This window comes from Embiotoca jacksoni, unplaced genomic scaffold (assembly GCF_022577435.1).
Source record: "Embiotoca jacksoni isolate LCO1_2020_lvr unplaced genomic scaffold, fEmbJac1.0.p SCAF_4, whole genome shotgun sequence".
Taxonomy (NCBI): domain Eukaryota; kingdom Metazoa; phylum Chordata; class Actinopteri; family Embiotocidae; genus Embiotoca; species Embiotoca jacksoni.
In genome coordinates, this window is record NW_027185392.1 from 22,133,852 (window position 1) to 22,160,380 (window position 26,529).

Genomic DNA, 26,529 nt, shown 5'->3' on the forward strand with positions numbered 1-26,529 from the left:
GTCAAAGGCGAAGCGTAAAATATCATCACAAGACTGCTCAAGTGGAAAATCCTCCTAGGGAGACTCCACTGGTTCCCCCTCCCTGTCTGCAGTGTTGGACAACCTCCCGTCGCCGCTGAGCACAGCACACATCCCGCATGTCCCTGTCGGTCGTGAACGCACCCCCGCACACTACCCCATTAATTTATGAAACCCGGGCCAATCTGTCCCCAAGATTAAGGGGTGCGTAAGGTCACTTCTGGATCGGGGGAGGGTGCTGGAGGGCCGGCAACCCGAACCGTCTGTCCCACCTCCATTAGTGGACACTCCCTCCGGTAGTGTCCGGGCTACCCACACCTCCAACACTCCTGGCCTGGCAGTTGAGGACCCCCCTGCAGGTCGGGATATAGAAAGATATAGCTGAGTGTCATCTGCATAACAATGGAAGGTTATGCAGTGCTTCCTGATGACATTTCCTAATGGAAGCATGTACAAAGTAAAAAGTATTGGGCCTAACACTGAGCCTTGTGGAACTCCATAACTAACTCTTGTTTGTCTGGAAGACTCATTGTTGACATGGACAAACTGGAATCTATCTGATAAGTAGGATTTGAACCAGTCTAATGCAGTTCCTTTAATCCTCGTAACGTCTTCTAATCTGTAATAAGATCGTATGATCAATCATATCAAAAGCAGCACTGAGGTCCAGAAGAACAAGTACAGAGACAAGTCCATTATCTGAGGCTAATAAAAGGTCGTTAGTAACTTTCACCAGAGCTGTTTCTGTGCTATAATGAACTCTAAAGCCTGACTAAAAATCTTCAAACAGATCATTCCTTTGTAAATGATCAAAAAGTTGATTTGCAACAACTTTTTCAAGGATTTTAGAAATAAACGTCAGGTTGTAAATTAGTCTGTAGTTTCCTAAAACAGCTGGAACAAGAGTTGGCTTTTTAAGTAAAGGTTAAATTACAGCCACTTTAAAAGCCTGCGGTACATAGCCAGTTACAATAGATAGATTGATCTGATCTAATATGGAAGTATTAATTAAAGGAAAGACTTCCTTAAAAACTTTAGTTGGGATGAGATCTAACAGACAGCTAGAGGATCCAGATGAAGAAATAATTCTAGTTAACTCAGAGAGCTCAACAGGAGAGAAATTTTCCAAGTATATATCTGGTCCTACAGTTGCTTCCAGGGCTGCTGTGCTTAACACAGTGGTTCTCAAACTTTTTTTGTCACGCCCCACTTTGGAGGAAGAAAAATGTTCATGCCCTACCGCCCCAACAAAATTGTAACAAAATGGTCATGTTGAATTTTTATTGAAATAACATTTTGTGACTCCTCCTTCAAATAATAGAATAAAGAAAATTGCAATCACTTTCAAGTAAACCAGATTGCTCCATCAGACAAATACAAATAAAATGTCCAATTAGGACAATGCAAATAAAATTCTACCTGTGAAAAAAAAAACAATATTTGGCAAATAATAGCTTATTGTGGCTGCAATTAACCTGTTTTGCACTGAATATCTTCTCAAGATAATAACAATAAAGTACATCCTGTGACAAACTAAGCAAAACATGTTCAAATATTTGTCAATAAAGAGTTTTACTGAATTTTACACTGCACATTGCAATTATTCAGCAGAGAGATGAGGCAGACAGTCAAACTCCATATTAGCGCAGATCCTTGGTCCCATACATCTCAAAACTTCAGGACTGGCAGATTTGACTGGGGAACATGCCGTTTATTTTTCAAACTAAAATCAAACCAGAGGGAATTTGATGTAACGCCCAACTCATGTCACTTGTGGTGCCGAATACGAACATTCGAATGAACTGTGGGCATTCTGGGAAAAACCGTTAACTATCCCAACACGCTACAATATCTTTTCAAAACAACAATAACGTGCAACCTGTGCAAAACAAAACAAAATTAGTGCAGATATGTGTGAGCCATCAAGTTTCATCAGTATTAGTGGCTGCAATGAGCCTGCTTTCCAATACAAATATTTTTAAAACGGGGTTGCGGACTTGATACGGCCACTCTCAATTCAGGCTCACTGTTGAGCTTACATCTGTATTTTGTTTTGAGAGAGGCAACAGCAGAAAAGCCGATCTCACAGAGGTAGGATGTGGCGAAGGGAAGCAGAATGCCCACAACCCTCTGTCCGATGAGTGGATGCTCCCTCTCCACACCGAGCCAGAACTCACTCAGTGTTAGAGCTGTAAACCTCAGCCTCCGGGTAGAGTCGGACGTGCACACTAAGCTACACGTGAGTCGGCAAGGACCTTGGCCGTCGCGCTTGCGTAAAGCGTAACCTGTTAACGGCGTAACGTAAACATTTACACGAAAGTACAGGTATTTCGCCATGTTAATGACTTAGTTTTATGTCCGTGTACTTTGTACTTTTGTAATATGTGAAGTTCTCAATAAAGTTCTTGAAATTAAAAAAAATTCTGCATTTCCCCCTGCGCCCCACCTGTAATACCACTACGCCCCACTAAAGGGGCGCGCCCCACAGTTTGAGAATCACTGGCTTAACATCACATCAGTGACGGTGGCAGGAAGGGTCTGCCCGATTCTCTCCCAAATAGTGAGAATTTTATTGGTGAAGAAGTTGATGAAGTCATTACTGCTGAGAGCTGAAGGAATAGAGGCAGAGCTGTGACTCTTTGTCAGCCTGGCTACAGTGATGAAAAGAAACCTGGGGTTGTTCTTGTTGTCCTCTATTAATGATGAATAGTATAAAGTCCTGGCCTTACAAAGAGCTTTCTTATATAATATTAGACTATCCTTCCAGGCCAGGTGAAATTCTTCTAAATTAGTGGAATGCCATTTCCTTTCCAGCTTTCTAGTCGCCTGCCTGGCAGGGCATAATTCTGAGTTGTACCATGGAGACAACTTCCTCTCGTTCATTACTCTCTTCTTCAGAGGGGCAAGATTATCTAGAGTTGTGCGCAGTGATACTGCAGTGTTTTCTTCCAGATGATCAGGTGGCGAAGATGTTGCTTTCTCATGCAGGCAAATGGGACGATTATGTGAAGCAGGTTGCTTTCACATACAACACATCCAGACATGCCCAGCACTTCCTTTACCAACTTTTGCCTCACGCTCAGACGTGAGGCATGTGTTCCAGCTGATGTTTTTGTTTCTAACAGTGTGTGGATTGCTCGGAGCTCTGGATTTCTGCCGGAGTATGTGCGGTCCCAGGTGGAGAGGCTAGAGACAGCCTTCAGTACAGACAGGCTCCACATTGCAGAGTTTCCTGAAAGACAGAAACTGTCACGACGAGGATGTTTGCCAACCTGCTCATGGAGATTGCATATTGATATGGCTTAAGGTGGGATGAAAAATCTACTTGGCCACAACAGTAACTGCTGCAACTGCTGATATGTGTGACATTGTTAACTAAAAAGCAGAACTGTGCCACACTGTAAATCCTGCCAACACGTTCTATTCTATTAATCAAAATATCTTCTAAAATAATCTTTCTGTGGATTTTGATGTTTCTGCTTAAAATTGGTTCAAATATTTCTGTCTGATACTGTTAGTTAATGAATATGTTCCTCAAGGATTACTTGTTCTAATCTCCTCAAAGTCAAAATGTGTGCCTTTCATAAGAACAATCTTATCCATGTGCAAAGTGGAGATTTGACTGATGTTGCCCAACAATACCATTTAGTAATTTGGCTAGATAGTAGATCATTCTACAACACTCATGTTGAACAACCATTTAAATAAATGGTTGAACTTGTTTCTCCTTTAAAAACAGGTACACTATAAGCCTAACATTGGATATGATCAAAAAATATATATATATCCAATCATACGAGTTTAATTACTCTGGTTATGTGTGTAATTTTGTGAAGGCCTACGCGTAATTTGTTCTCTTGCAAAAACTGATTACAATTCGGGTTTCCTGAAGAAATAAAACGTAACTATTGTCACATCTGTAAACTGAATCAATAAGGAAGCCCAAACAATAAAATGAAATAAACGACTTGGTGTTTGTGTTTTAAATACCGTTTTAACTGCTTAAAAAAAAAAAAAGCAACCGTGTTTGTCAAATGAATACGTGTAAATACACTGTGTTTGTAATCAAGTGAAATTATAATTTGTTTTTGATTGCAAGGCAATGCACAGTGTTATTCGACACGTACGTTGAAACGTGATGACGTCGCAGCGTTGACGCTGGTTAACAGGAGTTGTTTGGGCTGTGTAGGAGAAGTGTAGCTGACAGTGCTAAGAGGGTTTCAGTTGATGTTGCTGCTCCTGGGCCGCACGGTTCCGCTGTCATTCGTACACAGAGTCACTACCTGCTGTCCATCATCACTGTCGAGGCCCGTTCTGGCCAGCTCCGTGCAAATAAAACTCCGATACCTACCGTCACACACTGCACCTTCTTCGGTAGCGCAGCCGGCCAAAACACAGGAACCATGCCCGAAAGGAGGCCCTTCGTACGGTTACCAACTGACGTTTACCCCGTCAACTATGGCTTATGTCTGAAGCCCGACCTTATCGACTTTACTTTCGAAGGCAAGCTGGAGGCACTGGTGGAGGTACGTTGTACCAGGACAACTGGTAGACATAGATGGATTTATCTGTCCATGGCGAGGATCTTGTTATGTAACCTGACGAGCTAACATTACCAATTGCTAGCTAATTAGTGGTGTTCGACTGATAACGGCGAATTGTTAGCTACTAGCTCTTGTTGTTGGCTGGCGGTAGCTAACGTTTGCTGGGAGTTTCCAATTAGCTAACCTTTCGGTCTTACTCACACTGACCACATGAGACTCATGAATTAAAATTAAAAAAAAAAAAAAAAAATCTGTGACGAGCTGCATGCTAATCGACGCTAGCTAGCACAACAGTCCCGTACATGGAAGCGCACTTGCCCTCTCATGTTAGCCTTGCTAACTGTACGTTAGCACTGCACATTAGCTTGCTATCAGTGCCGGGTAATACGCCGTCTCAAGAGCAGTTTGATGTATGCCAACAACCGTAACTCCTTGTAACAGCAATGCATTAGGTTTGGGCAATATTAGTTAATGTAATGGGGATAACTAAAAGTTGCTAACTAGCAGCTAGCTAACGCTCACTAATGTTTGCTAAATCATGGCAACATCGTGTCGCCCCCTCCCACCATTTCCCTTACTTATACATTCAGATTAACTTCGTTAAATTACACGTTTTATTAATCATAAACTATGCCGAACCGTAAAAATGGCAAATCTTGAGTGAATTAGCATGATCTCTCATTATTAGATAGTTTTTTTTAGTGAAGGAGAGAAAACTCAAAAAGCCTTTTGGATACGTTTGAGGAATGCATGCGCAGTGCGTTTTGCTAGCGCTACTTAGCTCTCAGTAGACTTAGTGGGCAACTGAATGAGTTGGCTTGTTGCTAAAGTAGGCTAGCTACTGTATGACGAACACGTAAAACAAGTAAACACATTGGTTCACTTTGTATGGAGATTAGGCAGAGAATTTGTGCTTTCAGTTTGTAAATGGGGCCATTGTGCCGGCAGACACCTGTCAGTTGAGTGTGCCAACAGCTGTGGTCGGTTGTGAACACTCACCCCACATTATCAGAGACCACACCATTTTATGGTCTGAACGTGTACATTTCCTTTATATGATACCTTTCAATAAGGGGATAGACTGCGTTACTATCCACAATAGTGAAAAGATAGATGGGCAAAGAGAGGGCTAGATTCTTGGGTATGTAGATATTACAACCCCGCTTCTGCAAAAAGTTGGGACGCTTTGTAAAATGTAAATAAAAACAGAATGCGAGGATTTGCAAATCATGCTAAACCCATAATTAATTAAGAATAGAATGAAGACATGTCAAATTTAAAACTTTAGAAATGTTTAATAGAAAATATATGCTCATTTTGAATTTGATGCCTGCAATTTTTCAAAAAAGTTTTCACAGGGGCTTGTTTACCACTGTGCTGCATCACATCTTCTTTTGGCAACATGTTGTAAAACATCTGGGAGCTGGGAAAGTGGAATGTTGTCCCATTCTTGCTTGATATGGGATTTCAGCTATTTAACAGTTCAGGGTCTCCTTTATCATGTTTTTGTTTCATGATGTGCCAAATGTCTTCAATAAGGGGCAGGTCTGGATTGCAGGCAGGTCAGTTTAGCAGCCGGACTTATTCTTCTACAGAGCAAAGCTGTTGAAATACATGCAGAATATGGTTTAGCATTGTTTTGCTGTAATAGGCAAGGCCTTGCCTGAGAAAGCTGTTGTCTGGGAGGCAGAATGTATATTGTTCAGCTATAATGGTTCCTTCTCGGATGTGCAAGCCAACTATGTCATTTGCACTAATGCATCCATCATACCATCACAGATGCTGACTTTGATAATGTGCGCTGATATGTAGCTGAATCGTCCCTCTCCTCTTTAACTCAGAGGATGCGTCATCCATGATTTCTAAAAAGAATTTCAAATTTTGATTTGTCAGACCGCAGGACAGTTTTCCACTTCGTCTCAGTCCATCTTAAATGAACTTGGGGCGAAAGCAGGCGCTGGAATTTCTGGATCATGTTTACATATGGTTTCTTCTTTGCATGGTAGTTTTGACCTGGATTTGTGGATGCAGCAATTAACTGTGTTCACTGACAATGATTTCTGGATGTGTTTTTGAACCCATGCTGTGATTTCCACCACAAAATTGTGTCTGGTTTTAATGCAGTGCCACCTGACGGCCTGAAGATCGCAGCCATCCAATATTGTTTTTTTTTGCCTTGTCCATTGGGTACAGGTATTTCTCTGGATTCTCAGAATTTGTTTTATGATATCATGGACTGTTGATGATGACAGTTTACAAACTATATTCAGAAGTGAAATAATTTATTGTTTCACTTAAAGTTCATTGAAAAGAGGCCTAATTATTTTTGGAAAGTGATGACATTAAAAACAATTGTCTCATGTATACTTTTAGTATATCACAAGAGCAAAGCAAAGAAAGTGTGAAAAAAGATCAATTGTTTTACAATTAAAATGAAATCATCTGCAATTGGCGTATGTGCAAATACTATTAAGAAGTTTAAGGTCCATGGGACTGTAGCCAACCTCCCTGAGCATGGCAACAAGAGGTAAATCAAACCCAGACTAAAATGCATATTTACAAGCCATAGTGGTTCAAGAAGAATGTCTTAAGACAAAACTGGATCTTTTGGCCAAGTCATATCAGCTTTATGTTCAGACAAAAAGCTGAAGTTTTCCAAGAGAAGAATGCCATACCTGCTGGTAAAAATTAAGGAGGCTCACTTCTTTCAGCATCTGGCAGAGGGTGCCTTGAATCTTAGCAGTGCACAATAAATCTCAAGACTCTGAAGGCATTCTTAAGTGAAACGTGCTGCCCAGTGTCGGAAAAGCTTTGTCTCAGTCGGTTAGCTGTTCAGTCTGGTGAAAAATGTTGACCAGTGTTTCCCAAAGGTGACGTTTTAAGATATCTTTGTTTGGTCCTGATCAACAGTTCCACAATCACACAAACAAAGGAGACCCTGTTTATTATCACAAATGAAATAAACCAGAAAATATTTACATTTAAGGCAGGTCTAGGTGTGATATAAAGACTGAACGTGTCAAATGCTCAGTCCATGGAGCACCGTTGCACACAGCGTGCTGTTTGGACTTATGTAAATTTGTGATGTTACATATGTGATGTTTTTTCATATTGTGCGCCCTCCACACGGCCCACTTATTAGAAGAAAACACTGAGCGATCATTCTGTCGTTGAGCTAGCAAGATACAAGATAAAAGAAAACCTGTGGTTGGCCTGAGTTGGGGCTACTCAGAAAAGTGTTAGCTAGCCATGTCATTAATATACACCCGAAGGACACTGACAGCTTGTTGTCGGTAGAGCTCTAGAGAGAAGCTTTAGAGAGATGTAAAACTATTTTTAGATAGTTTTGGGGATTTAAAACACATCAATATCTTCTTATGGATATCAAGAATGCTGGAAATACAACAGAAACTTTTTTCAAGTAAAAAAAAGACTCAAAATAATGAATCAACTATCAAGTTGTTAATTTATTTGTCTTTTGGAAAATTAATTGACTAATCGTTGCAGCTCTATTGTAGAATTTGGCTTATTTTGTTAAATGACGAATTCAGTTTTTGTAGACAGAGTTTGCAGCAAGCAAAGTATTTATTTTCGAATCGGTACCAAAACTGTGATATCTGATTGCCACTACTGCTGAAACATTTAAAATAGCACCCAGCAACAAGGCTCAAATGAGGGAGATGATACATTATGCTGAAAAACTATTAAAACAACAGATATTGAAACAATTTTTGAATATATTTAAACATTCTGTCTATATGTTAATCACATAAACATTTGCCAGTGTTAATTGTGAGTTCCCATTTCACCAAGTCTTTTAAGTTGGCTCCCCCTTGAAGGTTTGGATATTAATGTTGAGTTGTCAAGAAGTGAAGATTCTTTACTGTAGTTTGTTTTAGTTATATCTTGTTTCCCTGGGCTTTGTAAAAAGTGTGTAATATACTAAAAGCAACTCAAAGCATTGTGGCACTTTGCCAGGGACCTGGCATGTTTCAGAAATACTGCCTCTTAGCCAATTTGTCAGCTTCCAAGTATCGGAAACAACAGCAGCATCCAACCAGCAATGCCACAAACTGTGAATGTCACTGTTGCTGCTCTTTCCAAAAACTGCCCAGCATCCAAGTGTGCCACTGTGTTTTGTCCTCAATAAGTTGGGCCGTTATGTCCAATGTTTTCACATCACAAGTCAGAAGCCCCTCATTTGTCTTGCTTCTGTTGTGTTTTTTTCCTTTGCCAAATTATTCTATATTTGTGACTAGGTTTGCCCGTCAGCCTCTGTAGGTTTATCTCACAGTAAGAGGATTCATTCCTCTCCTAGTTTTCTCCCCTGGGTTCACCTCAGATTTTCTACCGTCGGTGCAATTTGCACTTGTTAAGCAAACCATGTTCTGGCATCTTTACATATTCATTGTCAAGTCCAGGTGGTCGTGTCAGGGAGATGGTATGCTTTACTGAAACTTCATCTGTCCCAGAAAAACTGCGATTTTAAATTATAGCCCTGCAAACATGATCAAAGTATAAGTTGAGCTGTTTTGTGTCATTATTTACAGGTTACACAAGCAACAAATCAGATTGTGATGAACTGTGCTGACATCGACATCATCACAGCTTCCTTTGCACCACAGGGAGGAGAAGGTGAGGGTCAGACTTTGTCAGCAGTTTCCCCTCTTTTTTCTTGTCTTTTCTTTTCATAATGACTGTCATGAGTAAAAATGGTATTTGTAACCATCTCATTTAATTTCACCTCTGTTTTAGCCAAATTAAAATCCTTAAGTATCATTTTCCTAAGCAAACAACTTGTGATCTGGACCTCCTTTTTCTGTATTTTTTTTCCTTTTAGAAATTAATGCTACAGGATTCAACTATCAGAATGAGGATGAGAAAGTCACCCTCTCATTTCCCAGTGCGCTACAGAAAGGTAAGGGCCTTCACTTGGCTCTGCTGTCAGTTTTCCCTGCTATTGAAACAACATTCTATCCTTATTGCTGTTGAAGAAAAAACTGATTTTCCCCTTTTGGTCGTGGCTGAACATACAGTGCAACTCTCTCTGTGCACATCTCCCCAGGCTCCGGCATGTTGAAGATCGACTTTGTTGGGGAGCTCAATGACAAAATGAAAGGATTTTATAGAAGTAAATATACAACTGCTGCTGGAGAGATCCACTATGCTGCTGTCACACAGTTTGAGGTGAGTGGTTGGCCTCAAGAAAATGGGAGGTTTTCTTCTGGGAAAGTTGAGTCTATTGCTTAATGATCTAGTTGCAACATAGAAGTGCATGACTATCATGAGTCTGTTTTTGATATTTAGAATCGTTCTAAAGATTAGGCAATGTCTCACATTTTGTTCTATTTCTATCTCTACATTTGTTTATTGGCAATTGAAGTCAAAAGCACGTCAGTCCAGTGTGGACACTGACCATGAGGCTGTCATTAGAAGCTGACCCTTTGCACTTGCAGGATATTAATCTTCTGTATACATGCACAGTCTTTCTACCATAGTTTGTGCACACTGAAAGATAATTAGTCAAGTTCATGTTCACAAATAAAGTATTGGTTTAGACATGATCCCTCTCCATCTATCCTCCACATAAATATGCATTAAACATGAGGGAGAGACACAAATATTATGTACTGCTGATTTGTTGAATTAGCGTGATGGTGGACCAGTGAACTTCACTTTAAAATCAGTATATTGTTGGTGTGGATGTTACAGTTTAAGTTCAAGGTAATTATTGCAAAAGTAGCCCATATTAATAATATAACAATTGATAATTGAGCTTTTTGTTCAATGGTACAGCTTCCTCATGTCTTGGTACCAAATGTTTTCTTGTCTGGGATTTTGTAACCCAATAAAATGTATTTCTGGTGTTGCAGTCACAGGTGGACAATTTTTATACCTTTGTCAATTGACTTAAGGGTAAGTTGCTGTGAAGCAATGGGACATCTACCAAGAACTAGAGATTGTTCGGGCTTCTGAGTTTGTCGAGATAAAGTGAGATATGGTAATGTTTATTTTTGGTCACATCAAGTTACATGAACTCAATATCATTGATTACATAATCCTGAAATCCATTATTTCCATCAAGCAATCCAACTCGAGTGACCTGCAATAATGTTCATACTGGCCTAAAGAGCAGAGGCCTGTACAACAACGCAGGTTCAATATACCCAGGATATCTTTCTGTTACCCGGTTTAACAAACCCTGATAAACGAGATTGCGGTAAGCGATGGTTAACAACTCGTTATGTCAACCCAGAGTTTCTCAATACAGCTACAGGCACATTCACATGAAAGAGGAGGTGTTTGCAGCATCTGACCAAACACAAACATGGACGAGTGTACTGGCAAGCAGGCCATCTTATTTCATAAAGGAGGAATAAACTATAACTTTATATAAATATGAGAACGTTAAACATAATCCAGGCTGAAAGCAGCGCAGCTGCCAAATGCAGGAAGTTGTGCTGATAAAAAAAAAAAAGTCACAGACTGTGAATGTGTAGTCTTAAGTTGAAAGGCTTATTATTTCACCTTACCATAAAGAGCACGGGAAGATCTGACTATATTTAGATGGGTGTATTTCATTAAATTAATGTATTATTAGATGTATTCTCATGACGTGTATAACAACTTTAGCATTATCATTTCAGAATGGACTGGGGAGCAAATAATAAAAAAATATCAACATAATTCAGAGGGGCAAATTGACTGAATGTCATATATGTACATAAGTACAAGGCTTCAGATCTTCAGTCAGTCTCTGTTGTAGGATGATATGAGTAAAATGAAATTAAATCTATATTTAAAGAAATCCCCAGTAAAAGCCGCTGATTACCATATCACTCCGCTCACCAAGCTCCACGGGATCTTCTGCAATTGGTAATGACAATTGACTGGTCAGTCGGCGGTACTTTTGTATGTTTTGATCTGTTATCTCGAACATAGCCTTCTCCAGGAGCAGGTTAGCTCTGCAGCATAAGTTACTAGGGCGATGTAAGAAGTTAACCAGCTACATGGTACTGAAAACCCAAAATTAAACATGAAGTTACCTCCATAACTGCAAATCCTGCTTTGTAGTACAGGCCTCTGGTGTGCAACAGTAAGTTGTCTGACCTTTTCTAAAGGCAAACATGTTTATAGCTGTTTCAATAGCTAAAGAGAAGAAGGCTTATGTGATGGAGAAGGCCAAGACATGATGACATGGAGATGATGATTCACACTCTCACCACAGAGGAAGGGTGTTGTGCACATACAAACTGAGCAGTTGTGTGAAAAATGAAAAGGAGAGCTTGAGAGTGAAGTTAAAACACAGCTACTTGAGTACTTGTATGATTATCTCAGCATTTAATTGACATGCTTTTTGGTTTTGGGAGAGATTAAAAATTTGACAACGACCCTCTAACTCTGAAATGTTGAGAGTTTTAGTCAACAGTAAAAGGCACAGCTAAATATAACTGTTAACAAGTTTCTATTATGACAAACATTATTGTGAACAATATATAACTAAACATTTTTGTATTTTTTTGGGAAAACAGCCTAAAAAACACTAAATAAAAAAAAAAAATAACTCAGTAAAGCAATGAGTAATTGGACTATTTTAGTCTTGGGGTAACCTCCCGACCACAAACTCTGTTGAGTTGCGCGCTCACACTAGTACACAGGGTTTGAGTACAAACTGGGTTTACTTCTCCAAAACTGAGCACTGATTGCATGAAAGCTCAAACAATGTCAAATAAACACAAGTAAAAGCTGTAATAAATTACAGTGACCACAAATGAGGTGGGTTGGGTTTTCCAAACCAGCATAACAGTAGTAGTTTTTAGAATTAGCTGAAAAAAACTGCTCTGCTGAGAGACAATGATCTTAGCAGGATAGCTACAGTTAAGGCTATTTGTCTGTAAATAAATTCTGTAGCTCCTCAAGACCCAAGTCAAGTTTTCTTGTGCTCACAACCCCTCCACCACTACACACTCTCATCTGTACGGGTTGGCCGGATTTCTAGGGGAGTTTTTTAGTTTTGCCATTGTGTCACAGATTAAAATCAAATGACAGAAGACAAGTGAAATCTCATCACAACCGGTGAAGACACATTTGAAATGTATTTTGATGCTTGATGTGAACTGCAGTCCACCTTAACTGGACCTTAACAGAGGGTCTGCATCCAAAACACAAATTTTGTGTCCTTTTACCCTCTGCCCCCCTCCAGGCCACGGACGCTCGCAGAGCTTTCCCCTGTTGGGATGAGCCAGCTATCAAAGCCACCTTTGACATCACTCTGATAGTTCCCAAGGACCGAGTAGCCTTGTCAAATATGGTACGTGTCATGTTCACTCCCTCCGAGAAACTCCAGACCCCACACCGCCTGAGTCACTCTCTGCTGCCAAATTTCTTTTATGTGTGTGTGTTCCCATCCTTTCTCTTCCCTCTCTTTTCTCTTTCTAGCTTACATAACAGAGGGCAGATAGTCACTGCATATTCTACCTCTGGGTAATATTCTGTTCAACGTGGATAAATTTAAATATACTGTACATGTACAACAAGCTTGCAATTCTATCTTCAGCAAAGAGACTGAAGGTGTTTACAGCTAAATTGCATCAGAAAACATCATCTGTCTTAGATTTTTTTCTAAAACATCCCTTCAGGCTAACTATTCATCTGGACGGTGACCGTGAAGCTAAATTTGGATCTTTCTGACGACTGACTAAATATGAACGACATAAATGAGGTCTGTCAGACTTTAATGTTTTCATGGCCTTATCCACAAGATGCAATGCCAAATTTTGGTTATGGAAGACAAATTACAAAGAAAATTACAGACCCGTAACCATACATAATAGAACAGCTAAATATACAGTGGTGTGAAAAAGTGTTTGCCCCTTTCCTGATTTCCAATTTTTTTGCATATCTGTCACACTTAAATGTTTCAGATCATCAAACAAATTTAAATATTAGTCAAAGATAACACAACTAAACACAAAATGCAGTTTTTAAATGAAGGTTTTTATTATTAAGGGAGAAAAAAAAAAATCCAAACCCACATGGCCCTCCTGTTAAAACATAACTTAACTATGGTTTATCACACCTGAGTTCAATTTCTCTAGCCACACTCCGGCCTGATTACTGCCACACCTGTTCTCAACCAAGAAATCACTTAAATAGGACCTGCCTGACAAAGTGAAGTCGACCAAAAGATCCTCAAAAGCTAGACATCATGCCGCGATCCAAAGAAATTCAGGAACAAATGAGAAAGAAAGTAATTGAGATCTATCAGTCTGGAAAAGGTTCTAAAGCCATTTCTAAAGCTTTGGGACTCCAGCGAACCACAGTGAGAGCCATTATCCACAAATGGAGAAAACACAGAACAGTGGTGAACCTTCCCAGGAGTGGCCGGCCGACCAAAATTACCCCAAGAGCGCAGCGACGACTCATCCGAGAGGTCACAAAAGACCCCACGACAACATCCAAAGAACTGCAGGCCTCAAGTCAGTTAAGGTCAGTGTTCATGACTCCACCATAAGAAAGAGACTCGGCAAAAATGGCCTGCATGGCAGAGTTCCAAGACAAAAACCACCGCTGAGCAAAAATAACATTAAGACTCGTCTCATTTTTGCCAGAAAACATCTTGATGATTCTCAAGACTTTTGGGAAAATACTCTGTGGACTGACGAGACAAAAGTTGAACTTGGAAGGTGTGTGTCCCGTTACATCTTGCGTAAAAGTAACACCGCATTTCAGAAAAAGAACATCATACCAACAGTAAAATATGGTGGTGGTAGTGTGATGGTCTGGGGCTGTTTTGCTGCTTCAGGACCTGGAAGACTTGCTGTGATAAATGGAACCATGAATTCTACGGTCTACCAAAAAAATCCTGAAAGAGAATGTCCGGCCATCTGTTCGTGACCTCAAGCTGCTTTGGAGTGGCCTAGTCAAAGTCCTGACCTGAATCCTATTGAGATGCTGTGGCATGACCTTAAAAAGGCGGTTCGTGCTGGAAAACCCTCCAATGTGGCTGAATTACAACAACTCTACAAAGATGAGTGGTCCAAAATTCCTCCACAGCTGTAAAAGACTCATCGCAAGTTATCGCAAACGCTTGATTGCAGTTGTTGCTGCTAAGGGTGGCCCAACCAGTTATTAGGTTTAGGGGGCAAACACTTTTTCACACAGGGCCATGTGGGTTTGGTTTTTTTTTCACCCTTAATAATAAAAACCTTCATTTAAAAACTGCATTTTGTGTTTACTTGTGTTATCTTTGACTAATATTTAAATTTGTTTGATGATTTGAAACATTTAAGTGTGACAAACATGCAAAAAAATAAGAAATCAGGAAGGGGGCAAACACTTTTTCACACCACTACATTGTACTAAATAGTAATTGAAATAAACAAATTGCAGAACATCATGCAGCAGAACTAGGGCTTTCCGTAGGTGGGGCCAGTCTACCGCTTGACCTTTTGTGCGTGCACATACCTGCTGCAATTTATTTTCTCCAAGTATGAAGGACAATTCTGAATTCAGCTTAATTGTGTACGAGTACAGATGTTGTTCAGTGGATACTGTGTGGTAAGATGAGGATTTACACTTTGATATAAATGGTCCTAGAAAGTATTCAGATTATATGCCCATTAAGTGTTTACGTTAAGCAGGAAAAGAAGTCGCCAATTGTGTCTTAATGTGCTACATTTATGTTACTGCTAGCTGAGCCACAGAAGCAACAGCCAACATCCAAAGTAGCTTGTTTTGGATGTTACCCCTGAGATTTTTAATGTGTACCCAACACTTGGGTACACATTAAAACAGAGAGCTCAACAACTACTGAGCAGATTGTCAAACATCTACCAACCCATGAAAAGACCAATACCAATAATAAATGTGTGTTCCTAACTAGTATTGTGTGTGTGTGTGTGTGTGTGTGCGTGTGTGTGTGTGGTGCCTATACATACCCGATTTAACACATCAATTTGCCATACTTGACATGTTCCCATGTTCAAAGCACCAAATTATAATAAATGCAGGAAATTCCCCCCAAATATTCCCTTTCTCCTTTTGTACAAATGTTTCTTTTTACCATTCCAACTGTTTTATGTCTTAATGAGCATTTTTTAACAATAAAATCATTTTTGGGCTGTTTTTTTGAAGATTAAGGCCTTCAGTAAAAATCACTGGATTTCTCTATTCAGTGCCCCAGACAGGGTAGGGAAGTCACAGAGATGGACTAAAACATCTCTCTTTGGATTTTTCATGTTATAGTACATTATGGAAGTATTCTCTACATTTACGGTGTGCTCACTTTCATTGTTAGTAATCGGCTGTCTTGTGATTTCTCCATATTGAGCCATCTCACTGCATCTTTTCCCCAGAATGTCATTGATCGAAAGCCATACCCAGAAGATGAAAACCTTGTGGAAGTGAAGTTTGCCACCACACCTATCATGTCCACATACCTTGTAGCTTTTGTCATTGGTGAATATGACTATGTGGAGAGCCAATCATCAGATGGTATAACTGTACGTGTCTACACACCAGTCGGGAAAGCAGAACAAGGGAAGTTTGCACTGGAGGTGAGCATGATGTTGAAACACTTAACATTTTTAATGCAGGAAACATGTCAAACTTACTGACCACAGCAATGTGTACACTGGATGCTTTCCCCTTAACCTCAACAACCATAATTGGATTGGTAGCCAAATGCAGAGAAAACAGATATATTTACCAGCATCTGTATGATGGTGGATTTTGCAGGATTCATTGTGCCTCCTTTACTCTTGTTGCACAGACTTTATCCTGACACTCGTGAAAACGACAGAAGGATAGAACAAAAATGACAATAATGTTTTAAAGTTTTGTGTTACATTTCTATTTGCTGTTATACTTTGTTACATTTGGTATTTTTTTGTTTTTTTTTTTCCTGTTTTTGCAGGTTGCAACTAAGACCTTACCTTTCTACAAAGACTACTTCAGTGTTTCTTATCCACTGCCTAAAATCGATCTCATAGCAATCGCTGATTTTGCTGCTGGTAAATACCACATTCATAAATTTGCAACATTATTTGTAAAAAATGTTTAACGGGAAAGTGAAACACATCCTTCTTCCTCCCATTTAGGTGCCATGGAAAACTGGGGCCTTGTTACCTACAGGTAAATTATAGTTGTTTTTTGAATTACAGATCTTTCGAACATAGTATTTGAAATTTACAAACTTGTAAGCATGACCAGTTTGAATCGTCAACCATATCACTGCCATTCCAGGAGATTTTGGAAAGTTTGAGTTGAACTGAAAATATTCTTAAGTCTCTCATAAACTGTACATTGACATTTATAGGGCATCAAAAAAAGTGTCAATATTGAATTATAGTAATTATAATAAACAGCCATCAAACACTTGCATACGCATTATAAACTAATGTGTCTACACTAAGAATGTCATATGATAAGTCTGTACACAAAATCAATAATATAAAATAAATGAAAATACATACTTATTTGACTGTCCTTTAATAGTACTGAAGATTTGTTGTTGATTAACGTTCCACTCAAATGAGATTTTTCAGCTCCTCGTCTCTATTTTTATATCATTGTACCTCAAATATGTCTGATGTTGGGACTGTTGATCAGATAAAACAAGCAATTTGAAAATGTTTGCTTGAGATCTTGAAAATTAGGTTGCCATTTTTCTATACTTTGATAGTTGATTAAACATGGAAATAATCAACCTTTGACTGTTGTTGTACAGCTCGAGGTCTCATTGAATTTTTTTTATTTTTTATTTTTTTTATTTTTATTTTTTTAATCTTGTTGAAACATGTTTTTAGTTGGAAGCACTCAATGCTGGATGGTTAAGAAAGGGAAACCTGATAGTTACAGACTAAGTGTTGACCTTCAGATGTCTTTGTGTCAACTTCACATTTCTGTTGTTTTCCAGGGAGACAGCGCTACTAATCGATCCGAAGAATTCCTGTTCGTCCTCCAGGCAGTGGGTGGCGCTGGTGGTCGGACATGAACTCGCCCACCAGTGGTTTGGAAATTTAGTCACCATGGTAACCAGCCAAAACTTTTCATCAGCTACTTTCAAAAGAAAATACCATCTTGCACCTTTATACAAATACAGTTTGTGAAACGCTTGGACAACAGTTGTAAACTATCCAGGTAAATTGGCGGGGATATTTGGCGACAAATTTCTGCATTTTTAATCTATTTTTTAATCTGTCTGAGAGGACGGTGCGAGATCTGTGTTGGAACCTCTGAGCGAGCAATTTAAATTCCCCATTTTCCTTCAGAAACAATAATTGGTTCATTTGTCTTCCAGTAATTCAGTCAGTGTCAGCCTGTGTAATGTGGGACATCAAATTATGGAAGTAAACAGTTTTGAAGGACATGATGTCATCTTCGTGTGTGCATTTGTGTGTTTTATACACAGGAATGGTGGACCCATCTGTGGCTTAACGAGGGATTTGCATCCTGGATTGAGTATCTCTGTGTAGACCACTGCTTCCCCGAATACGACATCTGGACCCAGTTTGTCTCAGCTGACTACACCCGCGCTCTGGATCTGGACGCACTGGACAGCAGCCATCCTATAGAAGTGAGTTTTGCAGGGAGGCAGTGGAATGTTTGTACTAGTCCCACCTTGACAGCTACAACTCACAAAAAAGGGAGTTTGAGTATTTGCTAAATGGACCTCCCAATACATTTTTATTTTTGGAGTGCGTGAAGTCCAATATTCCTGAGGTATACAATAAGTGTGTTCGCAACCGTAAAACTTTCCTTCCTTGACAAACACCTTTTTTCTACTTTGTATTATCTGCTCTAGGTGAATGTGGGCCATCCATCAGAGGTGGATGAAATCTTTGACGCCATCTCCTACAGCAAAGGAGCATCTGTAATTCGTATGTTACACAACTACATTGGAGATGAGGTTCGTTGTCCAACTCACATCCTAGTATTCTTTCCATTTTTTAATTTTGTTCAATATAGTTCATCCCTTACTCTGTCTGTGTAGGACTTTAGGAAAGGAATGAATGCCTATCTTTTGAAGTTCCAACATAAAAATGCATCGACAGGTAAGGCCGTGCAAAAAATATTTTCCTTCTGAAGAAGCAGCTATATAAAGTAACTTCCTGGATTCCTTACTCCATTGACTTCCGGCTGTCTTTCACAGAGGACCTATGGGACTGTCTGGAACAGGCCAGTGGGAAACCCATTGCTGCAGTGATGGGCTCGTGGACCAAGCAAATGGGCTTCCCGATAATAGTAGTCGAGCAGGAACAGGTGAGCTTCACTGGATTCAAATTGTTGAATCTCTCATTAGACTGAGTGCTTTTTGTAGAACTGCTGTGGTCAGCAAGCAAATAGACACTCCTGAAGCCACAGTGGCTGGTCGATTTGAAAACTCACTAATCAAGTATATTAGATAACCATTGTTTCTCTTGAAAAAGTGAATACCCAATTGAAATTAAGCAGCAGTATTGACAAATATTCATTCTATACCAGCAGCTTGCTAGTATTTGTCTGGTAACTAGTTCTAATTTTCTATCCTGTTGATACTCCTACACACACTGACCACAATGTTATTCATAGCAAGGTGACGACCGCATACTCAAGATATCTCAGAAGAAGTTTTGTGCCAGTGGACCACATAATGGTGAGTGCTTATTGTAGACACTAGTCAGCCAAACCAGCTAGAATATTTTTGACTGGAAAATAAGAAAGCATTGTTGCTTTTTGACTGACCTCTCGCTGTGGTGGCTTCTTATTGGCTCTCTTTTTTTGTCTGTTGGATAGGTGACGATTGCCCTAACTGGATGGTTCCCATTAGTTTTTGTACCAGTGAAGACCCAAAATGCACCAAGCTCAAGGTTCTGCTGGACAGACCAGAGACCACCATCACTCTGAGCAGCGTTGCTCCAGACCAGTGGATCAAGGTGAGGCCCTGCTGTAATCCTCCCAGCACCAGCCGCTAATGTTTCAGTTTACCTGAGAACTTACTTTACTGTATCCAGGGTGAAAATATCACTATCATTTTTTAGATCACCAATAATAGTCTGTAAACATTCCTACTTTGGGTAAGATGCATTCCAATACAAAAACTCTGGTTTGTTTCCTTCTTTCCTTTCTTGAATTCCTTCCTTTGTTGAATTCCTTCCTTCCTTCCTTGTTTTCTTCCTTCTTTGTTTCCATCCTTCCTTTCTTCCGTGTTTCTTTCCTTCCTTGTTTCCTTCCTTCCTTCCTGACATTTAGATGTCACCAGCTCACACAAATAAATCTCAGTTTAAAATGCATTATAATAAAATTAACAATCTAAGTCTCATTTAGTTGTAATACTATGTTCTAACAGGGCTAGGAACAGAGGGAAACATAAATAGATAGATAAAATAATAAGTGCCAATGAGAAAAATACTGTTTTACTCACTTTAAGTCATGCTGGGTAAGAGCACTTCATGTTATTTTCCACAGTCTGATCCAGTTTTCTTTTTGCTGTTTACAGATCAACCCTGGTACTGTAGGCTTCTATCGAATTCAGTACAGCTCGTCCATGCTGGAAAGTCTTCTCCCAGGCATCAGAGACCTCAGTCTGCAGCCTGTGGACCGACTCGGCCTGCAGAACGACCTCTTCTCCCTCGTAATGCTCATTCACACATAGACATGCAGTGTTTCCCCTTACCATTGTCTTGGGAGGATGGGCCGCCCCCCGGCAACGGGACATCCTGCTCTTCCTTAAAGAAACAAAATATGTTTGCGCATGTATCGTTTTGTCACTGACAGTCACACTAATTTGTCTGTTTCTCTGCCCTGCTGTGGGTCTGTGTTTCATGAAGTAGTAAGGTCGCTAATGTTAGCAGCTAATCTCAGCAACCCCGACAAGTATCATATCCCCCACCCACCACCCCACCCCAGTCATCTTCTTAATTTTGTTCCTACTAGTTACTAGTATTTACACAGCCCAAAAAGGCTTTTTGTTTTTTTGGGAAGGGAAAGAAATACATAAATACATGGAGCAGATGCAGAATAGAAGAGGGCAGGAAGACTGAAAAGAGAAGGCGCTGACATGAAGTTAGAGAAAAAGAAAGTCAAACAAGTGCAAGTTCACCCTTGAGTGGAATTATTTGATATATGTATTACCTATTATTTATTTATAACTGAAATATGTTTAATCATGAGAAATATGCCAAAACATGCTGCATCAAAGACGGATTCTACAATTGGGAAGAACAAGAGAGGATACAGCTAATGCCTGGTGAACAGAAGAGCATTTTAAATCATAATCGGTTTTAAAAATGTGGACATAAAGACAGATTTAATCAACTTTTTAGAATATTTTTAATAGAAGAACACACCAGCCAGACGATTCAGTCAAGAAGCAGAACCCTAAATTTGGCGTGTATAAAACGATCAGACTAGCGATTCCAGGGAAGGTCTTGGTAATATTTCTTGGGGGCTAATAGAACAATACAAAATCATAGAACGTTTTCTAAATTGTTTTTGTATCTACGAATCCTTTAATACAACACTGTAGGAATTGGAAACACTGGACCTTACGGTGTTGAAGGCCAAGGACAGAAAACACTATTGCACTACTATAAATTTTGTGACACTCGATCTGTGAAAATGTTGTTTTGAAAAATGTGTATTTCAAACCTGATTTGTCATGTTGCAACAGATGAAACAGAGTGACTGACTCTTAATTATTCCTCTGTTTTTTTCCTCCACGTCAGCTGCTGTTCTGACTCAGCATGATGAGGTTTTAGATATCATCCACACCTTTATTCTTTTCTGTTTATTCTTATGCAATTTTAAACATAATCAAAAGATTTGGAATTTGTACTACAGTCAAATTTGATGTTGAGCTGTGACAATAGAACTAATGTTCAGAGGATTAGATAGCATTTAATAATTAACCTATCTTTATTGAATTATGATGTTTTTAATCAGAACAGCAGGATAGCTGAAACAGAAATTTCATAAGTGATCTTATCATGTCCTCGTGTTAATGTTTATTGGTGGAGGAAGAGCAGAGTTGATGTGAATGTGTTAATACTCAGCGAAGTGGACGTTCATTCACATGTTGCTTTCCTTTTGTTTTTATCCCCAAAACAGTTTATAATTGTGACCTCGGCCTGACCATGACTCTGACAGTTATGACATTACTTGATGTGTCAGATTATTCTGTGTCACACTGTCACTCTACAGGAAGTTTATTATCATATCAAATTCCAAAAGAGGTCATCAAATGATTGCCAAATATAAAGTGATGTGGAGAATTTTTTAAACAAAATTTTAGACAAAATTGTATTTATTTGGGTATCTCCCCCCAGATGTCTTTCTTACTAAATGATTTACGGCAGATGTTTAGTCAAATTTCAACCAGCATTTCACTCAGAATGTTGAGTATCTTTTCCTCTGCTCCTCATCTACAAGAAGCTACAGTTTTAAGCCCTCACCTTATAAAATAATGTTCCCTAAAGCACAATGCTTTTATCCTATTCTGTTAGAGTTGTTTTTTTTTAAGAGACTCAAACTGCGAGGTGTCCCTAAACCTTGGAGGTACTAATTGTTTTGTGGCTTCAGTCTCGTGCAGGGATGATCAGCACGGTGGAAGTACTAAAGCTGATGGAGGCATTCGTCAACGAGCCTAACTATACGGTGTGGAGCGACCTCAGCTGCAACCTGGGAGTGTTGTCTTCGCTGCTGTCACACACTGACTTCCACGAGGAGATCCAGGAGTTCATCCGGGACCTCTTCACCCCCATCGGCCTCGAGTTGGCCTGGGACAGCAAACCAGGGGAAGGTCAGGACTAGCCAGAAAAGAAAAGCGATTATTGGGTTAAAATCTTCTTATCTAGTCCCATCTGAGTAGATTTCTTTTTACTTGAAGCTTTATCTGAAAATAATTTGTTATAGTCTTCATTTCTTTTGTTTAAAATGCACCACTTTATACAGACACGCGTAAAGTATGATATTTCTATCTGCATTTGTTTAATTATTTTTGAGTTAATATTTTTATTTTAAATCCTAAAAACAAAAAAGCTTACTGTTAAGTTGCAGGAAAATTAAAAATACATTTTGCAGTGTTGCAACTATCAAAAGATGTCAGCGGTCTTTTGTCATACTTTACTATATAGTTGCAATCTAATGTACTTTCCTTGATCATTTCAGGTGATGTAAATGGCTCAATAACATGGGAGCCAAGTGTATAAATAATGAGGAGCTATTATACTTGTTTTACGTCTACTTTGAATTGTTAAAAAGTGTTTATTAATACCTTACGATCAATTATAATTTTCCTATAGATGTCATATTATACGTCTTGTCCACTGCTGAAGTCACTGACCTGTAATTTAACTTGTAGGTGCTGTCCTGGTTGTGCTTTTGTCACCACTGTTGTCCTGCTGTTTTGGGAACTAACTGACAGAACAGTCAGTTTATAAAAACAGTTTATAAGGAAGAGAAGTAGAATAACCTCAAGGTAATGTTTTTGTCCTGTAGGTCACCTGGATGCCCTGTTGAGAGGTCTGGTTCTAGGTAAGCTGGGCAAGGCGGGACACAAACCCACACTGGAGGAGGCCCGACGGAGATTCAAGGAGCACGTGGAGGGCAAACAGGTCCTACCTGCAGACCTAAGGAGCCCGGTAAGTAGACCATACTTGCAAGTGTTTTGTATGGCCAGTTTTATTTGTTCACATTCTCAGACAGTCCTCAGACAGGCCCACATGTTTAGGAAAGTTAGCTTGTTCTGCCACTATTTTTGGCACATACTTGTACATAAAATCTGTATTTCAAAAATGTAACAGTGTAAAATATGGACAAAGAAAAAACCTGTTTGGACCCTAAAGCTGTCTTAATTTCATCACGCCTTTTTGTAGCATGCGAACATGTTTGTATTGTTTTGGTTATAATTTTGTCAGAAAAACATATAACTACACATTCACTGAACAAAAAAATGGTAATCATAATGTTAAAGTTTAACACAGGATAAAGAAAACACAAATGTTAAAGATTTATTTTCATAGTTCTGTTCTGTTAATGTCTGTCTAAATTATGACAGCGACAAAGACTGCAATGGCCCTGCAGTAACAAATGAATATGTGTTACATTCAAGGCTTTGCCAAACAAGTTTGCACTTTGCTGAATAAGTGTATTTACATCAGATAAATGTTTCTCTATTTTACAGTAGATGAAGTTTTTAAATCTGGTGCCTGGTGAGACATTTGCATGCTGGCTGGATAAATACATAATAGTCATGCTCTATGAGCAGAGCATGTGTCCCACAGACTTCCGCCAGCTGACTCAATAAACTTATGGTTTACCTCCAAGCTAACTTGAACAAGGACAAAATGATTAAATCGTGCGTTTCTTCTAGACTTTCCAAATCATATTCTAAAAGTAAAACGAGCCATTTCGCCGGGTTGCAATGTACAGAACCATTTATCCACCGTTTTACTGCCGTAACAGTAGCGGTGGAGTAGGTAATGGCAGAACCTTTGACTTAAGCACATGCCAACAATGTTTTTGTCATTATTTTCATTGGCAGAATGAGAAGACAGAAGTTCTGCACTGCAGTCATCCAGCTCTCATTTTTCCATTTCATCAAATAAAACATTTATTTTTTTATTGGAAAGGAAGTTTATTTACACATGCTTTTTATTGGGCTGTATTAGTGACAAAGTCCAGGTGCACTAGTTGCACTACACCGTGGTGGCTCAAATACTATTTCATATAGCAAATGTCATACAAATGTGTATCCATTAATTACATTGGTGGAAGTGCTGTGATGGCCTAATTAATAGTAGTAGTTAACTACTACCATATGACTCTCCCTTTTTGGTGAAGCTAGAATATGAAGGCTGGAGACTGGTTAAAGAAAGCAGGTTATTGCATGCATCCAGGTTTTTTAATGCTGCCATCGACCTGTGCAAGGGTTGCTTCAGCCAAGGAACACAAGAGAAACGCATACATGAAAGTGTCTCATTTTTGGAGCCATGAAGAAACAGAATTTGGTGTTGAAATGCTGAATATCAGGTTGGCGGTTACAGGAATGTCACAATAACTATTTCAGAATTGCTGGTTTGTATTAGTGAACATCATAGGTGTCTGAACAAACCGCATGTAGAAATGAGTAACTGGCATACTAGTATTTGTCATGAATACCTTTGCCTTTTGGTGCCGCAATAACACATTTTTATACATTTTATATATGATAAAATAAAATGATAATTGTGTGAGCCACACTGCTTCTTTACTCTGTCACCCACTCACTCGCTCTGTTAGTTGAGCATGAGTCAAAAACTTTATCATTTGCCATTAAAACTAGTGTCACTAAACTGTCAAAACCGCCCAAAGGGTGAAGTTCATGCTCTTTAACACAACTCCTCACAAAACATTCTGTTCTTAACTCACAGTTACCAACAAGTCAGTAATGAAAATGTTATGTTGCACTAGACAGCTTCTCAGTTGCATTCTGTAAGTTTGCTCCTGTAATCCAAATTGCTGGTCTAATTGAATTATATAATGGATTTCCAAAATATTTATTTTTGAAATTGAAAGATGTGTAAACTAAATTGAGTACCAAAGTGGACAGATTCTACTGGTGTAAGGAGGTCTTGTTAGAATAAGAGTGGCCTGCCTCTACCATTTGGCTTAATTTCCATCTTTTTCTGACACTGACGTAAATAACGATGCTGCTGAGGCAAGATCCTGTGCTACCAAGAAAAGGAAAACTGTCAACACAACAGTGTGTAAACCTGACATGCAAGTGACCTGACTGTAGATCAGATCATTGCGATGTAAACTATGTTTTATTGTTTTGCCCATTGTTGATTTTGTCCAATTAGATGTAACATCTTTAGGTGGCTTTAATCTAAAGCTGGACCAAAATTTTTCGTATGCTCGGACAGTTTGTATGCAAAGGGATCAGAAAACACTGGCGGGGGGGGGGGATTTCTAAGACAATACAATATAAAGCAAACCAGTAGAACACACAAACTACATTAAATTCTGTTAAATGTTACAAATAGATGATGTTGGTGTCTCATTTTGACTGTTTATGTTTGTTATCACCAGGTGTATCTAACAGTGCTGAAGCATGGAGACAGTGCCACATTGGACACGATGCTGAAGGTAAAACTGCAGCAGAAATGTTAAGACTGTCTGTGACATAAAGGTCTTCAGATACAGTCGCAGTGGCAAGAAAAATGTGAATCTTTTGGAATTACTAGAATTTCTGCATTAATTGGTCATAAAATGTGATCTGGTCTTCACCTAAACCACAAGAATTGACCAACACTTTAAACAACACTTTTCTTGTCAATGAAATTGCGAGCTGTTGCATAGAACATCAATTGAAAAAGCCTTAGAGAAGGCTCCATTCATACCTGAGCCAGCTGAAGCTATTTGCTTTGGAAGAGTTCACCAAACTACCTGCTGACTGGTGCACTGGAGTTTCACCAGGCATTTGTTTGCATTGATTTCCTCTGAGGGTTGTGCAACAAAATAATTGGTTAATAGTCTTAGTATTTTTGATCATGCCAATTTCATCTGTTTTATTATTTAAACAAAAAGCAAAGTCAGCCTTTTTTCAAAATCAAATATTGAATAGACAATTGTGGAGTTACATTTCGCATTTTCAAATTATTATTTTTTTTTTTACAGTAAGGCGTCTGAGGAAGCTGCAGCTGTTGCAGAACACTGCAAAGTGGTGTTTTTTTTTTTTTGCACTAAGTACCACCATACTGCTGTTGGCTAGAAACCATCAGTGTGTTTATTGAGTGTGTAAAACAGAGGCCACGAAAACATGTTCATTTCTGGGTAAAATAATGATGTATTCACATGCTACAGCAGTGTGTGATTTACCCTGTCGAAATTCAAGTACTACACAAGTAGGAATTGTAACATGGAAGAGTGCTATTTGTGTACTAAGATAAGTATTTCATTTGAAACACAGCCTTGTTTGTCTTTTTTATTTTTATTTTATGGA

The 26,529-nt window shown here is 39.1% G+C and overlaps 1 protein-coding gene across 1 annotated transcript in view; it reads left to right on the plus strand.

Moving 5' to 3' along the window:
* Positions 1 to 4,182: 4,182 nt before the first annotated feature.
* The window catches only part of npepps (aminopeptidase puromycin sensitive), a 31,578-nt gene continuing 9,231 nt past the window's right edge, over positions 4,183 to 26,529 (plus strand). Inside the window, exons 1-19 of the mRNA XM_069166707.1 lie at positions 4,183 to 4,544; positions 9,113 to 9,197; positions 9,403 to 9,480; positions 9,628 to 9,749; positions 12,766 to 12,873; positions 15,920 to 16,120; positions 16,480 to 16,576; positions 16,664 to 16,697; positions 17,482 to 17,596; positions 17,977 to 18,141; positions 18,370 to 18,474; positions 18,559 to 18,619; positions 18,718 to 18,827; positions 19,137 to 19,200; positions 19,341 to 19,480; positions 20,044 to 20,178; positions 22,125 to 22,344; positions 23,043 to 23,185; positions 25,617 to 25,673. Of these exons, the coding sequence (XP_069022808.1) occupies positions 4,422 to 4,544; positions 9,113 to 9,197; positions 9,403 to 9,480; positions 9,628 to 9,749; positions 12,766 to 12,873; positions 15,920 to 16,120; positions 16,480 to 16,576; positions 16,664 to 16,697; positions 17,482 to 17,596; positions 17,977 to 18,141; positions 18,370 to 18,474; positions 18,559 to 18,619; positions 18,718 to 18,827; positions 19,137 to 19,200; positions 19,341 to 19,480; positions 20,044 to 20,178; positions 22,125 to 22,344; positions 23,043 to 23,185; positions 25,617 to 25,673 (2,163 nt within the window). The 5' untranslated portion in view covers positions 4,183 to 4,421. The remainder of the gene's footprint in view (positions 4,545 to 9,112; positions 9,198 to 9,402; positions 9,481 to 9,627; positions 9,750 to 12,765; positions 12,874 to 15,919; positions 16,121 to 16,479; positions 16,577 to 16,663; positions 16,698 to 17,481; positions 17,597 to 17,976; positions 18,142 to 18,369; positions 18,475 to 18,558; positions 18,620 to 18,717; positions 18,828 to 19,136; positions 19,201 to 19,340; positions 19,481 to 20,043; positions 20,179 to 22,124; positions 22,345 to 23,042; positions 23,186 to 25,616; positions 25,674 to 26,529) is intronic.